Consider the following 17,382-nt stretch of genomic DNA (forward strand, 5'->3'; position numbering starts at 1 on the left):
TACAATATTTATCTTCTTAAACAATAATTCAGAAAAGGGAACCCATTTTTCAATTATAAGATATTAAGGTAAACCAAGTTATTGATATGCTCTATTGAATCTATTAGTAGTCAGAAAAACACAATGTTGATTTTTATTTTTAAGTAAATTTCACTGCTATAAATAGTCTTTGGTTGATGTATAAATAAATTTTAATGAAGACACTATTCTTTCTGTATGACATAACCCAATTTTGAGATTTAGACATGACTTTCAACGTCTTGGCATAGGTCTTAAACTATTTGGTTGAGTTAAGAATACATATTGGTCAAATGTAAGATACCTTTGCTCTGTTGAATAACTTTTCCTAAGCCTCACACGTGTTTCATAAAAAACTGAGGCTTAGAATTTAAAAGGTACTGAAGAAATAAAAGCGACCTGGTTTATTATTTTATTTGAAATGTGACACATTGTATTCTACTTTCCTAATATCCTTTTTGAAATTGCAGTAAATTGTGGCCACCATAAAATTTCCTAGCTCTTTATACATCTGAATTGACAAACTACTGAATAACATAGGTTACTAGTTAGAAAAATAAGAATAAACTTTAAATTTATTCTGCAGATAGTCACCATTCACTTCTCAGGTGAACGTCTTACTCAGATGTTTTCTGCTTTCTTATTGTCATTTCTGAGTATATAAGCCAGTATTTTGAGCATTTAGACCCTGTCTGCTTAAGGCAAAAGTTTTCTAGTTCACTTTATTATTTCCTAGCAAATCTTGTTTTTCTTCCTACTTGATAATGTTACTCTATGTAAGAAAAAAACTCAACAGGAAACACTTTAGGCAAATAATCAGAGCCATTTTGGGATTAACACTGATACTTTTCTTTTTCTCCCAGTTCTTTCATTCCATTTGGTGAATTGCACCCAGATAATTTTACTCCAGTTTGTCATTAGAATAAGGACCAGTCCTCCAATGTGATTTCTTTGTTGTTCTCATTTCAGCTTGGAAGGACCGTTTAACACTTTATAAATTAATGTTTTAATTAAACATTCTTCTTCATCAGAATGAAGTAGTTTTACAGAAATAGTGTCATGTAAGGATAGTTGCATGAAAAATTTTGTTAGTGTTACAGCTTAGACCTCAGGATCTGCTGCTTATTTCTTCCTTGCCAATACAACTGTCTTTGGTCAGTATGTCTTTTGGTGTTTTAAGTTAAAATGCCTGCTTCAAATACTTCCCTAACTGTAGAAGGGTATATGTTATGTTGTCTAAATGGTGCAAAACTAACAATGGAGGCAAAGTAATTGGTAGATTGAGTGGAGTGTTGGCTCTGGATTCTGAAAGATTTGGATTTCAATACAGAGCTCTGTGACTTTTTGCTGTGTGATACTGAGCAAGTTATTTAACCTCTCTGAGCCTCTATTTTCTTGTTTGTCAACAGGGTTAATGATACCTCATATTGTTAGGATGATTAAATAAGATGATATAAAAGCAGTAGAGTGTCTGGCACGGTAGCAGCTTCATAAATCACATTGATCGTTTTTATTTTAATTATGTATTCTAGTGTCAGCTGTTTCTGGAATCTGCTTTCTAGTGAAATCGAATGCAAGTCCCACCCCACCTGTGCCTTTTTTTTTTTTTGGTTAGTCTTGGCAATACTTTATCATTTAGAAATGTTGAGCAACTGAGAACACCACAGGCTTTCAGTGAAAAGATTCATTTACATTGTTCCATATTAATATGCGAAATAAAAATTAGATGCTAAATTATATTTAGAAAGTGACAAGAGAATATTGATAACTAAATCTTCCTGTATTTCTAAGCAGAAGTACCATAAGTAAAACTGTGACTTTAGGAAATCTATATGAAAATATGCTGCTAATGATTATGTTAACTATCAAATGCAACTGAAAAACCTTATGTATTACAATAAATTATACAGAAATACAAATTATACAAAACCAAAATAATCCATAATATATGTTTCAACTTTCAAATTAAAAAATATTTTCATTGTTAGATGTTAATTAGTAGTCTTCCTCAACTATGATCAATTCTTTTTTTAAATTTTCAGCATTTTATTTAATTGTTTTCAAATATACAGGAAATAGTAGAATAATATAGTAAATATCCAAATATTCAATTCCTAGATTCAACAGTTATCATTATCATATCATTTATATTTTGATGATGTACTTTATTTAAACTTAAAGATATATGATCAGTTCATTGTGTTAATTACATACCCACTCATAGATGCTAATATTGTCATCCAAAATATTTTAATTAATTTAACCAGTGTTAAAATTACTCTTCTGTATGTAGTAGATGGAGAAAAGACATAATCGCTTGTACAGTGTTAGAGTTTAACGTCTCAAAAACACATCACACTTTGCAGTTTGTTTCCCTGAGAGGGAATTTCAGGGAAAGGTGTGTACTTGGAAACATTTTTAATCCTTTCATCTCTCTGTTTAATGGTGGGAAAGAGTGACTATAGAATTTTTTTTTTTAACATTACATGTATGTCTGCAGAACTTATCGGAAACAGTGAGTGGTAAAACATTTACCTAACAATAATTATTAATGTATATATGCAGTAAAAGAAAATAAAAGTTTGAAAAATGTGGTGCTGTATTTTAATTAGGTAAAACTGAACTATGATAGTGAAGTAAGTTAACTCTCGAAGGGCTATTTCAAATGAAGACCAGTTTATGAAAGATTGGCTTCAGAAATCTAAATGACTTGTCATTACTTACAGCTTCATATCAATTAATCCCTCAGTTGGGGGGTTGGGGGAAGTGGCTGGGAAGGTTCATTCCATTTTAATTCTGATTGTTTTTCCTCAGAGGGCCTCTTGTGTGTAGCCTATGTCGTCCAAACAGGTGCCAGAATATAATTTTTTGAAAATTAGAGGATGTGAATTTTTTTAAGTGGTGGTAATCAGGAATAGCCATAATGGAAAAGGGATTTGTGAACACATCTGTACAAATGGAACCATTCCATTATTAATGGGAGATTTATTACTGAAGAAATCACTACAAAGCAGTGTGGTAGAGATTGTGTTTTTATTTTAATAGGGGAGCCAAGTCTTGCATTAGGACATTGTTGAAGCTTGTGCAGAAAGTAAACAGTACCCATGGGACCGTCGCATTCTGCTTGATTGAAGGGCCTTTAATAAATCCGGTACTCTAATAGCGGTTAAGATAGAGTATGTGTAAGAGCTAATCTTGTCTTCTGCTTTTATAGTAACTTATGTATGGTGACCAAAAGTAGTTATGATGTGCTAGCAGCATTGTTCTTTGTAGATGACTTTTTAAAGTAAACTAAGTTTACTGAGTGACTTTTCAGAATGTATGTAATGAAAGGTAATAAAACCAGGATACCTGTTTACGGCGGGTTTAACAGCCGTGTATTGCACTTAGGAGATTTTACATCCCTACACAGATGAACATTCAAGTAATGGTAGAAGTGTGAGCCAGGCTATTGTTTTATAACAGTTTGGAATGGTTATAAAAATGAGTTTATTTTGTGGGATTTTATTAATGTTTTAATCATTATTTCAGTAATATTTGTTATATTTGACATGTTTCTTAGATATTTTTGTCCTTCTTTTGAAATCAGTTACTTTAAAAAAAAAATACAGAAAATTATCATGAAATTAGTCTATGGCACTAGTCTGTAGTTTTATATAAATGATATTTACAGTGGCCTCAAAATGTTCTTTTACTGTATATTTTTATGAAAAGCCATCTTATATTAGATTATGGAAACCTCTCTTTGGCTTTAAAATTTACTTCCCACCACCTGCACCCCACCCCTCATGCACATTATTTCTTTACCTTTATATTTTTTATTCAGGAGATTTGATCAGAAGTTCGCTTTAGCACTGCTTATATCTAAAATAATATTTGTAAAATTTTAGATCCGTGTACCCAAAACAGCAGGCGTATGTATCCTGTGCTTTTTCATTTAACTGAAAAATCTTAAGAAAGACCCGTTTTTTAATAGTGTACACTAGATGGCAGTTTCGTCATATTTTCCGATTTCCAGTGCTGCTAGTCTGAGTGGAACAGGAAAGGCCATCAGTGTTTAGTCTGCACTTGAAGGGTCTCTGCATGACCAATGCAGACCCCATGGACTTCCTGGAACATGTGTTAGCAATTGAGCCGCAGACATTTCTTTCTTTGTTTTACTGCTTGGCTCTTTGAGAAAGTGTCGGTGCCAGGTTATGGGTTGTCTGGATCATGTCAGAGGCCATGGAGATCAAGTTCATGTGACAGGCCAGACTCAGGAAGGATGAAGTTGGAGGAGGTGAGGAAACTGACCCTTACTTTCAACAGCAAGAAGTCACTGCCTTTCTGTGGACCGGGGCCAAACGCCTGGGCGTTTAAGCTTTACTCCAGCTGAACAAACAAAACACATCGCCCATTTGGCTTTTTCATATTTCATCAGTGGTAGTTCATTCAGTGATTTCTCTATTTCTCAAAAATGACTTATCCCTCATCTTGCTCTCTTAATGCTTATTCCTATAGCCCTGTCCAGACGAAGTGACCTTGAAATCCTCGGCTACTGCCTGCTGCGGTGGTTATGTGGGAGACTGCCCTGGGAGCAGAACCTGGAGGACCCTGTGGCTGTCCAGACAGCTAAAACAAAGTACGGATTTTCAAGTATTCCGTTACGTACAGCACCAGGTCTGAAGGGACACATTAAAGCGAGTTAATATCTCAGAGAAGACTGCCATTTAACCTATTCATTCATTCAACCTATTCATTCAATAGGATAGCCAAAGCAAATTTCTTAAATTTGAAAAATATTTTAAAAAACCCAAACAGCTTACAGACATAAAATCCATTAAGCTAACACCTATGAGATCATATGTATGAGAGTTGTAATACAAAATAAAAAGTGAAATATTTGTTCCTTCACACGGTGTTTTCCAAAACTTAGATTCTAGGTGGTGGTATTTTCAAGGAAGAGTATTTTCAGATTAGCATTGTATAAGTATATGGAGTTAGTGTGAGCTTGGTGTGATTGATATTAACTGTGCAAAGCAACAAAGTGAAATGGGACAAACAGGGCTTATATTTTTCAAGTGAGAGCAACATGCATTGTTTTTAATCCTGTTATTGGGGGGAGTGTATGTTTTGTTTCTTAAGGAAGAAACAAACAGAATTTGTATATGAGGTGTTTATGTAAGAAATCATTTTGCAGCCACATAAACATTTTAATATTCCACATTCAATTTTTATCACCTAAACTCTATTAGGGTGAGAATTAGGTTAGACTGAGAATAGAGTGGGTTACTATTTTACTGTTTTTCTCACTGATCAGGCCTAACAAAAAGTCAATTGCATGTAGCACAGCATAGCCAGGTTTTCATTATGCACCAAGATATTCTCAACAGTAGTTATCCACAGATACAATATCGCAATTGGAAAAAGCAGCTGTATTTTAATAGGGCAAGTCACAACAGAAGTTTAAAAAGGGGTAGCTAGCTGATCCATAGAAATCAGTCTTTCTAATTCAGTGTGGCATCAGTTCTTAAGAGAGAGGGAAGCTAGCCTGCAGATACAAAATAATGCAGCTTACATTGGTAAATACTGACATATATTGTATGAAATATTTCTCCACTTGGAATCTTGAGCGTCCTAGTCCCTTTCCCAAAACTAACACATTTATATGTCAGTATTAGAACTGTCTAATCAGTTACTTATTGCGGTGACTGATGTGTCCATATAACCCTCAGGTGACTAACATTTTTCAATATATGGGTCAAGTCAAAGGACAGCAACGGGCATATATAAAGGCTTGGTTTCCAATTTTCTACCTCAGTTTACCTAATTTGAATAAAATAGTTTATTTAAAAGACTAACATTTTAATTCCAATGATCCTATATGTGTTTTTCTTTTAATAAGACCTACTAGTATTATTTTAGTCTTTTATCAATATGCATATATAGATGCCATCATTGTATATGTCTCTAATGAATATACCTACATGTATGTATTTGAATATAATAGGGTATTACATAATAAAATATAATGCTAATAAACATAATCTCCATTTGTATTTTGGGGCCCCTTGCATATATTAATATATTCATTTTGACCTGATTACTAATATAAACCTATTGACCAATAAAGCTAATATTGTATTATGAAGTTTATAATTAAGACATATGTATAATTAAGATACGTACAGATATATATCTTATGTATATATAAGACATGTTCAAACTTTTTATATAATACATAATCGTAATTTATTTAACTTGCTGAGAAGGCATAACGCTGAATTTCCCCATAAGGGCAGGCTTGTATATTTAACCATAATACTGTATCCCATATGCCCTTTATTTTCCTAACATAGGGTAATATTAGATCAGTGCATTTATTGTTGCAATTCTGCCTATGCCTGAGTTTGTGAATCAAACATTCATATCAGTAATTTTAGTTGAATGTTTATATATTTGTGGCTGAAGCAACTTAAGAGATTTGTACTTGTTCAGTCTAAAACACTGGAAAGTGTTAGAATAATGGGTTTTTTGTTTTGTTTTTTGGATATTTCTTGTTAACCTGTTTAATCATGGCATAGCATAAAGCAACTGCCCAATTGAGAACAATATACATAAAATATTAAATAATTTGCCCCTCCCCAGTGCTGAGTACCTGAGCAGAAATATCTTGAAAATCCAGATAACATTTTTCTATGTATTCTTTTCTTAAGGTTTTTTTTTTTAAAAATCATGTATCCCTACTTCTACATTTCTACACGTACAGACCTTGTATTAAAGCATTTATACTGTAGTTCTACATTTAGTTTCTAGGTGATTGATATAAAATCGATCAGTGAGATTGGAGGGATCTCCCCCATCCACTTACCCTCTTACCCATTACAGGTGGGTGAAAAAAAAAAGTATGGAAAGTCACATTACTGGTGACCCACAGAGTTTTGTTTTCTAATCAAAACAGTAAATCACAGGATTGCAAACAAATTCACTGTGTGTTACTCTGTTTTGTTTTAGTCTGTTGGATGAGCTGCCTGAGTCGGTGCTTAAATGGGCTCCTTCCGGAAGCAGTTGCTGTAAGTCAGGTGATAACTTCTGCCTTCTCCTATACGATTTACAGCTCACCACATTTGTCACTCTTGTTTTGTAGCTTTTGCTGCACCCAGTCCCATTCCCATAGTGATGGGAAGAAACTCTCCAGGGTTACAGATACGTTGCTAGAGAAGAGATTGTTTAGATCCTTTTCATCAGGACACAAGAATGCTGCAAGAATATACGCAGGCAGCGTTCTGGGCTCTGCTGATGGCATTGCTTTCTTTTAGATGTATATTTGGGGAATCATGCACAGGTTTAATGGTCAACTGTATCTGGTATCTCCAGAGTGGACTTTCTGTTTCTGTTCCTATGTGTGTTGCTGAAAGAAGAGAAAGTTGATCTAAGGAAAGACTACTTTCAATTAATAATTTAAAAAACCAAACCATTAAACACTTGAATGCTGTTTAGACTTGGGTTATAGTCTGACTCAACAGCCAGAAAAAAATTTTTGGATTGGCAAGGCATATGACCTTGGGATTCGGAGTATATTTCAGTGAACAGGTTTCTCTTTCATGTTAGTATAGACCATTTCGGAATTCTTTAATTGGTAGTACTATCAGTAAAAATAGTAAGGCAATTCAGAATTACCCAAGTGCTGCATGGCACATTGTTCAGCACCGAGTTAACCACCGAGTTAGACTGCCTCACAGAGCAGAGCCTGCTTCTGCTGTCCGGCTTGCTTTCTGTCCAAGACGATAGGCAGAGTGAATCTTGATCTCTGTTTCTACCGGGCAACTTCGAAGTTAGCTTTTAGCTGACTTATGAAAGTAAATATGTACGCTGAGTGTCTAGATAAGGTCAAATAGTATCAGTTTCCACATGAGAGTTTAAAAGTAGAGTTAAATCATCTTAAACTTATACTTACAGCCCTTCTTTGACCAGAAACCAAAATTTTCATTTCCTTAGGAAATGAACAGACCAGTTCTGTTTTCCCACCTCCATTTCCCAAATCCCACAAGTCTACCCAGTATGAGTCTTCTGCTTCCCACCCTCTGTTGTCTCTTTCCTTCTGATGGAGGGAGGCAAACGGGAGAGTAGTATTCTCATTTTGGGGGATGGGTTGAAAGATGAAAACTTTTCATTTATGTAACTGCACTGAGTAACTCAGTCAATATGCCAGTATTCCTTTCTGGCTAATATTCTTATTGGCATTTTTACCAAGTCACACAGCTTTCATTTTACTCAACAGGACAGCAAAAAGAGAGATGAGGAGATGTTAAAAATTTTTTTAAATTGTGTATCTCTTTTCTTGTCTCTCATGCACAAAAGGTAACTGTTCAGTTTAGGATTAGGAAAGAAAGCCCATGTGCCCTGGATTGTACACAATAAATGCTTATGGACCAGTGTATATTTCTGGGACACTGCTGTTGCTAAATATAATATTTGAGTGGTACGAGAAATGGTGGGAGGAGTGCCAGGCTCCTCTTTTTCGGTACAAACCATTTGTTTGGGTCTATACTATTCTTTTATAAAATGCAGATTTCTATTTCTAAAGCACAAAATGTTGAAACTTTATTATTAACTATAATATATATTAACTATAATATATAACTATAATAAATATTATTATTTATTATTAAGGTCTCTCAAGTTAGTTGGTTATGCTTAGGAGAGTGGGTATTGCTAGCATGAGAATCCGATTTACAAAAGGTTTATTACTAAGACATTTTATGAAAACAGCTGAGAAGTTTGCAACATGCATGTCCAATTCAGTGTAATAATATCAATAATAGTTTCAAAAGTTTCTACCTCTTGAAACGATAGTAATGATACTTAATATTTCACTAGCTTAAAAAGCAGATGATTCAAGAATATCATAATTTCATACTGCTCAAAGCATTTGTTTTATAACTCTGGAAATATGCTAGTAAATTAAAAGGTGTACTTAATATAATAAATCCAGATCTTGAAAGGCTAACATTTAAACCAGTACTGTATCACAATCATCTAAGCATCAGGTTTATCATAATATATTCATAACAGAGGTGGCCCTTTTCTTTTTCTCCCTCTCCTACCTCACTGGGACCTCATTTTTTCAAACCCCAGACCCATGAAGGCTTTGCAGCACAGCTACTATCAGCTGGTGGAGTGCCAGGAGTCTTCCATTGTCTTCTAACAGTGATTTGTGAAAAGTGTCCCCAACATATTCAGCTCTCTTATTCATTTGGGATATTCTGGTTAATAGAATTGTAATATATACCAAACTGGGCTTACCAATCTTGAAAGGAACAAAGAACAACAGAATATTCATATTAAAATGGTAGTGGATGTAAGTTAATCTTTTTTCTTTTGGATCATCTCTTCAAGAATTGGATGCCCCCACAAAGGGCTTCTGGAAACATGAGTTATAAATGTGAAGAAGCTGCAGCACTTCCTAGTTACAGAGATCTGGCCGAGCGAGTGCTAGATAACAGAATTTGACATCTTATACCTTAGAGAGGAAGAAAGGTTGCAGAATTGCCACAGTATGCAAAAAACCAAAAAAACTCTGGAGCCAAGAGTTTTCATTTTAGCTGCAATAGCCTTATGTTCCTGGAAAATAGTTGTGGACAATACAGTGTAAAATGGTCACTCTCTGACTTTCCTTGGTGCGGGGGGGGGGGGGGGGGGGGGCGGGGCGGGCGGAGAGAATGACTATTCCTTTTGGAATTTTTCCCTGTAGGGAGTGAAACCCAGTGTCTCTGCAGTTCCCCACTTGAAAGGAGGTTGGCCTGGAAGGGAGCAAAGATTTAGGAAGTCAGTTCTGACAAGCCACGAAGCTTCCCCAATTTCCCCACCATAGGATATGAACAACTTAGTGAGAAAGTAAGAGGTACTTGTGTCTGGGTCAGTAATAAGTTTTTGAAGAGGAAAGGCTTGAAAAACTAGTTTATGGAGTATAAACATCTCTGTTAACAAATGAAAATATGCCAGTTTTTAAACAGTGTATGGTATTATCACTTATATCTCAGATTGAACCTCCACCTGAAACAAAAATGCAAACTACATTTGTTGTAAAGTGGCTATATTTCTAATTTTTGGTTACTGACTCTACTTGTACTGTATTTCAAAGTTTGTAGTTCATAACTTCTTTTGTGGGGAGGTTACTATACCATTCTAGGGAAGAGAAAAATTGAAAGGTGGCAACTTCTCATCCTTGTGCTCTAAATCAGAAAGGCTATGCCATGATTGCCCTGGGCTAGCTAGGTATGCAGGACTTGAGCGAGGTTCGGCAAATTCTAAAGTCAGTCACGGCTGAAACTGTAGAATTCAAGGTCATTTCTGAATGAACTGTTGTAATCTCAAAATCAAAGCCTTAATTACAATTTGCAATGATTTTGTCCTTTAAAGTAAGGACGTTTATAGTATTTTTTGTTTGCTTTTGTTTGGTATTTTTGTTTGTTTACATTTTTAACTGAATTTTTAAAACTTCAAAAAATGTATTTTTAACTGAATTTTTAAAATTTCAGAAAAAAAGTGTGAAGTATGGCTGGTTCTGTTATATTATTCATGTAGTTCTTAGTAGTTGCATCCTATAAATCAAAATCACTAACTATAATTTTAAAAATTTGCTTCTTTTGATGAGTGAATTGTAAACATTATCAACAAAGATATGTTAAAAAAAAAAAAACCAGTAGTTTCTCCCATCTTGTCCAGTCTGTAGGTCACTAGATTTCAGTCATTTTTGGATATCATTTAAAGAGTACTTTCCTGTTGAACTGTTCATTCTTAGTTTCTTTGAAGGGGGTGTATGTGTGTGCGTGCACTTGCTTGTGTAAGAAAAACAACAGAGATTTTGAGAATATTGGAGTTTTGAAATTTTTTCCCATTATGAATGACATTAAAAAAATTTAATACTTCACAGGTGAAATAGCCCAGTATTTGGTATGTGCTCATAATTTAGCATATGATGAAAAGCCAAACTATCAAATGCTCAAGAAAATTCTGAACCCAAGTGGAATACCTTTAGGACCACTGGAATTTTCCCCTAAAGGAGAGAGCTTAAATGTGCGTACTCCAAATAATCAAAAGGTAAGTAACAGTCCCTGGAATCCAGTGATGACCTCTGTGAAGCTTATGTACCAAATGAAGTTGTTTGAGGTGTCAAAATGAGTCTGACAGTCCTGTTTCTTACTTATATCTAATTCTTATATCCCCTGAGCTCCGAGAAATTTTACTGAAGGTTCCTTTGACTTGTTGTCTTCAAGAGAAAAATAGTAGGATCTGTGGCCTGTTGTGTATTATTAAAGAAATAAAGCAGTCACTGATGTCACAGAGATAGGACTAGGATAAGATATTAAAGGCGAATCCAGCTTTATTCATGGAAACCTTTTTTGCTGCTTTTCTTCAGATTTTCTTTAGCCATCCCTCTGTTTTTGCTTACTCTTGGCCATAATTTGGTGGTGGTAATAATATTCTTAAATTTTACCAGAATATTTGTATGTGCTGATTCTTCAATCTATAGAAACAATTCTTTTTTGCAAAAAGTTATTTTTTAAAGTTACACCTTCCACTTTATCTTCCAACTGACTCCCTCACAGCAACATTTTTTTAAAAAATTAGAACTGGAAACAACACAAAAGAATTAGAACTTGAAACATTTTTTAAGAAGGTGGGAGAAGCCTTGAGACTGCTATCAACAACATTACTGGACAGGCAACTAAATGTCTAATCCTGACTTGACGCTGCCCATGTGCAAAAAAAAAAAAAAAAAATGGAGGGCTTTGTTTCCTGATGCATGTACATTAAGGTAGGGTCAGGATGTCATTCATTTTTAATATTTCTTGTGAACTTTGGATCATCACAAGTATTCATGAGCCAAGAATGCAGGATGCAAACTAATGTGACTGATAGGCTGCTAGATGAATGGTGAGTCAAGTATCAGTGCACAGATGGTTCTGATTTGCTGAATTTTGTAGCTGCTGCAACTGAAGACATAAAATATCCTTCTAGTCATAAATTAGCTCTTTGGAAGCAAAACCTTGGCACCAGAGCTTTACAACCTTCAATTAGTAGGGAAAGAAGTATTTGAATGACTGTGGTATTGACATCTGTAGGCCTGCATAGTAATCATTCCTAATAGAAGAGAATATCTGTTTGAGGAGGTTTTGCATGGCTAATTAACTACCAGTGAGAATATGTAATTTTTTCATGATCTCCTGATTGTCACCTTTCTCTCATGATACAATTACATTTTATTGTAGCAAGTGCCTCACAAACCAATTGTCAGCACTATTTACGTATTGCAGAAGGCAGAACAAAAGTTCATGTTTAATAAAAAGCCACTGCATTTTGATCTTGGTAATTACTGAGACTTATTTTAACAGTTTTATTGACTTTTGTGTTTTTACCACTTTTGCAACAAAACAAAGAGCCATTTTCCTTGACATAGTATTTCCCTTGCAGTAACAGCCAGCACTTAATCCACACTAATTTAAGTAGATTTTTTCCTTTTTTGTAGTTTTTCAGTTTCATAAACTTAATTGAAATATAAAAGAAGCCATTTAAAAAACTGATAGCTATATCCTCTGATATAAAATTCTAATTATTACCCACCAGAATTTTCAGTTTCATCAAATTCAAAGGATGTTTGTGGTGAAACCATTTTTATATGCAGAGATAGAACATAAAACATTTTTTTCCAGTGAGCCTCAATCAAAAATATTCTGTTCTTCCCTTTTGATTAGAGCACTTTGATTATGAGTAAAAAGAAAACACTAAGAATAATATGCATTCTTAAGACTTTAGCTAATTTCTGTTAACAATATGATCAGCCTCAGTATACAGACATTAAGATGAATCGGGGATATATTTCATAGCAGATCAATATTTACTGAATAATGACTTTATCTCTGTAGTATTTTGAGTACACTAATATATTTGATAATTATATAGGTTCACCATATGTGACCACACCTTAAATTTTTTATTTTTAAATTAAGTTGACAGATTTTGAAATACTGCAAAAACCAAACTTGAAAATGATCAAAAGCACAGTATGATAATGTAAACTGTCCTGAACTCAGTTTTCCTAAATGATCAAGGATCGTTTCCACAGTTGATTGCTTCCATAACAAAAACCATTTTTAAGTCCAGAATGAATATCAATCACATGGCCCCAAATTTCTCTCTTTTTAGACAGAATCCCCTCATTAGTAGCTAAAGATATTTCTTGTTACTCTATACATGGATCTAATTATTTAACAAAATAAATAATGAACTCTGGACTTGTAATTTTTGGATAAAGATACTTAAAAAGAAGTCAGTGGACCAGGAAACATATATAGTTAGATAAATAAAACGTTTCTATGATTCAGTATTCAAAGGAAAGTTATGAATGTTTAATTTTTTAAGTGTTATTTCCCTCAGTATAAGTGGTTTGTGCCTTTTAAATTTAGTAGCGATAACAAAAATATGTTTTGGTTAGGTATTATAAAATAGCACATCACCATAAGAATCTCAGCAAACTTGTAGCATCTTTTTGCAAAAAAACCCAGAGGGATTTATCCAATACTGGGTTTTACTAGGCATCATAAACTGTTCCCTATAAGCTGAACCTTCTTCTTGAAGTCCTCAAATACTGTTACTGGAGTTAAATTGGAAATGAACTTTTTGTCAAGGTAGTAGAGATGTTGATATTTTTTCCTGAAAAGCAAATCTTTTGGGACATTTGCCTTGATCAAAATGATACTTTGTATAGCTGATATTACTCTCTAGTAGTTCTGAAGGCTCTGGCATTGTCATATTAGAAGAATCTTACCATCAGGGCTACCTCAGTCTATTTATGCCATCCATTGGGATGTAATGTCCAAAATTCACTGAAGGAAACCATATTCAGTAAGAATGCTTATTGAGGTGAGCTAAAGCTCCAGAATTCCTGGGTGACAATGCTAAAGCCAAGCTAGAAACCAGCATTACAGGAGGCCTCAATTCAACCCTTGAATAAGCCATTTCCTCAAGAGCCAGTAGTGGATCCTTTTATCAGTTTACCAATATCTCCCTCCTTATTCTGATGCATGAATCCATTTTGTAATTTTATAGACACCTGAGCACAGTGAGCCACTCATCCTTCCTGAACACTTTACTAAGGCAGAGGAGTAGCTGTAGGTCATAGTTAAAATGTTCAAGCTATCCTACATTTCAGACAAGAAAAAGTTTGTTTCTTCATTCACCCGGAATCTGAGGTTCGTATAGCAAATCCAGGGGTGAATAGATTATTACTGGTAGTAGTAATCTTTGTATTGAACTTAAAAGCTTACAGAATTCTTACTTGAGCTTTAATTCTCAAAATAATTCTATTAAAGTTGTCTTCATATTTCTTTTCTGTATGAGAAAAAGAATATAAATTCTTAATTATAAGCACATTGTTGCTTACTGAATTTTAGGAGTCCAAAAGTATTCCTTATTTTGTAGAACAGTATGAAGTGCCAATGAAGAGTTAAATAAAAATTACCTTATTTGAATAGCCACTTTCTGGAAAGTGACACACATTTGGATAGTATCCTTCTGTTTGATTATGTGGGATACCCAGAGTGTCTTCTATATTTACTTTTTATCTTTGAGAAAAAGTTTTACTCTGTTCACAATTAAGGGTTAGACTTCATGATCCCACTTCACTCTTACCATTTTAAATGTTTCCCTAGAAATAGAAATTTTCCATAAATTGGATATCATTTTGTTTATTAGATAGAAGTGTTCATGGCAGCACAACTTAACCATCCAGCCAACTGACAGCAAATCCAGGAGGCATTGTCTCTTCCAGGAGGCCTCAGAGAGGACTGAATATATTAGACCGAATTTTGTTTGTACATCAGAGGCTCCCAGACCAAAAACTGTTATACCTAAAGTGCCTAGCATATAGGAGGCACTAAAATTCTCAGTATCTCAACTAATCCTTTCTGTCACAGAACACATTTCATAATGATTGGCAAGCCAGTGTTTTATTAAGATAGAACTATGTACAGCAGCCTTGGGAAACACTTTGTTTCACACAAGTGGTATGATGGGCATTTATTACCAAGATAACTTCAGTGGAAAACTGGCTCAGAAGGTAGTTACACATGAATTTTTCTAGGAGTTGGGGAGAGTTGAGTGGTAGAAATAAAGAACCCCTGAGTGACCAGAAAGCAATTCCAATTTTCAGGTTACTGAGAAGCAATGGCTTTGCTATCCTTTGAGAAGCTGGAATCCAGGAGGAGGGGTGAATAAAGAATGGTGTTGTGACAGCTTAAACCTAGCCACAAAACACCAGCATATTTTAAAGGGAAGGAGTGAACACACTTGGCAATAGAAGCTAAAAGTTGAGAGACTACAAATTAAGGCTCTGCTTGCTCAGCCAATGTAATTCATTCTCTAGTTTGGCACTGGCTACTCCATTATTTCCCCTTGTACTGTTCCTATCTTCTGCCCCCTATTTAACCCATGATGGGTTAAACAGGTGATGGCACTTTCAGCTGCTGTAAACATGAAGCTGCTGAACGAATACTTCACATAAGGATCTTCACTGTGGCTTTCAATCTTCCAACTGTATTGTGGGATCTGCCCTGTGTCTACTTCAAGGTTACTGAGAGTCAGTCATCCCCCAGATAACAGCATGGTGTGAAAAAGAAACCTCAGAGACAGCAAGCTTGTTGTAGAATTTAACCTCTGATACTGGTACACAGTATTAGATGACATGGACTGTTATTCATCTGCTCAAAGGTTAAATTACCTGTATAAAAAAGTAAGCAACACCATAAGCTCCTAATTATGTTCACATAATGATAGAAAACTAAGATTCTAATTAATAAGAATTTAAACTAAAAAGATGTCCTGGATCCACTCCCAGCAAAGGTTAATAATGAATTCATGTGCAGTTTTCATATGTGACAGTTTTCTGTAAAAATGCTGTTTTCAATAAGCAAATCATCTATAAAGATAATTTCTAAAGAGTGCACGACAGTGACACTAATTTTTATTGGTCTTGTCCTATTGAGGAGAAGAGGCCTGAATCTTGCCAACTACTGTACTTTTCTGTAATTTCCATTTGTTGGTTTCCTCCTTATTTCTTCCTTTTTTCAAAGCTTGGCAAGTATAAAATTTTCAAGAATCTGGACATGAATGCATTTTTTTTTTTACAAGTGTCAGACGTTTTCCTTATATATTATTACTTACTCTGTATCAACAGGTTGATTCACGAAAGGCTGCAACAAAGCAAGTCAATCAGATGCAAAATAGGTTACTAGAAAAAAAAGGCCACAGTGAGAAAAGTGCTGAGTCCTGTGCAACGTGGAGAAAAGTGCAAGAGGAGGAGAAGCTGACTGGGTTGTTCAACAGTGAAACAGCACAGGTGAGAGGCGTTTTGTTGTTGTTGTTTCCCTTAATATTATATTAGAATATGCCCTTTGGGAATAAAGCCTTTTATTTTTCTCTTGAGGGCCAAGGTTGTACAGTTTAATGAGAAAGGACAGAAAATATCCTATCCAGTGGATAAAATCAAAGCAGCCAAAACCAGTTATCATAGAAACAGAATGACAGTGAGCACACTTGCGTGCAGATCTGCTTTCTTTCTTTAGCCCCAGAATCCAACGAAGTGCACTTGAATTTGTTATGCCGTCGACGATCCATGAGGGACTCACCGCATTCCACACTGTTACGTTGGCTCCTCCAGTCTAACTCATAAACAGATGTGAGAGGGTCCCTGTCACTGTGGTTGTATTTCAAAATGACGGACTTTTATATCATCCGATCATTTGTTTGGTTAGTGACCCACCTTTAGCAGATGCCTCATTCAAGCAACAGCAAGTCTTTCCTAATTTAAGCTTTTTTGACAAGGAGAAGCATACAAGGTATTTATATCTGCAGTGAAAAAAAATTTTTCTCAAAATGGCTAACATTTTATATGATTTCAACGCCATTTTCCAAATGGTTTCAGGTAGTTTACAATATGGAACAAGATAATGCCCCCATCTTCTATCTCCCCCCATGCCCCCCCCCCAAAAAAACAATTGGTTAATCAGGCAGCTGGGATGTTAATCATTAAACTGAGCACTGAATTTAGCTCTGAACTTCCTGGCAGCCAAGGCAAAAATTAGAAGCCTACAAGTTAGGCATTTCCCATCTAACTAGCAAGCATACAAGTTTATCTAGAGAGAAAAATGCTTTTTTTCGTACTAATAGGAATCTCTTGCATTTATTCTGTTATAAAACCACAGTAGCATCATTTCCTTTTTATTTTATTTTCAAATTGATACAAAGGAATCTACTTCAAGAGGACACATTTTATAGTTCCCATTTATAAAATTGAAGACAAATATTGCTTGGTGACAAAATTTA

The 17,382-nt window shown here is 34.8% G+C and overlaps 1 protein-coding gene across 4 annotated transcripts in view; it reads left to right on the forward strand.

The window, feature by feature from the left end:
- Positions 1 to 17,382, forward strand: part of VRK2 (VRK serine/threonine kinase 2) — a 96,944-nt gene that overhangs the window by 73,353 nt on the left and 6,209 nt on the right. For 2 of the 4 annotated variants that reach the window (XM_082672614.1, XM_082672615.1), the window contains exons 9-12: positions 4,519 to 4,639; positions 7,012 to 7,079; positions 10,934 to 11,100; positions 16,235 to 16,396. In XM_082672614.1, coding sequence (XP_082528740.1) covers positions 4,519 to 4,639; positions 7,012 to 7,079; positions 10,934 to 11,100; positions 16,235 to 16,396 — 518 coding nt within the window. The remainder of the gene's footprint in view (positions 1 to 4,518; positions 4,640 to 7,011; positions 7,080 to 10,933; positions 11,101 to 16,234; positions 16,397 to 17,382) is intronic. The other 2 variants (XM_082672617.1, XM_082672616.1) reach the window with 2 other exon arrangements.

Source organism: Grampus griseus (assembly GCF_964374135.1).
Source record: "Grampus griseus genome assembly, chromosome: 15".
Classification (NCBI taxonomy): domain Eukaryota; kingdom Metazoa; phylum Chordata; class Mammalia; order Artiodactyla; family Delphinidae; genus Grampus; species Grampus griseus.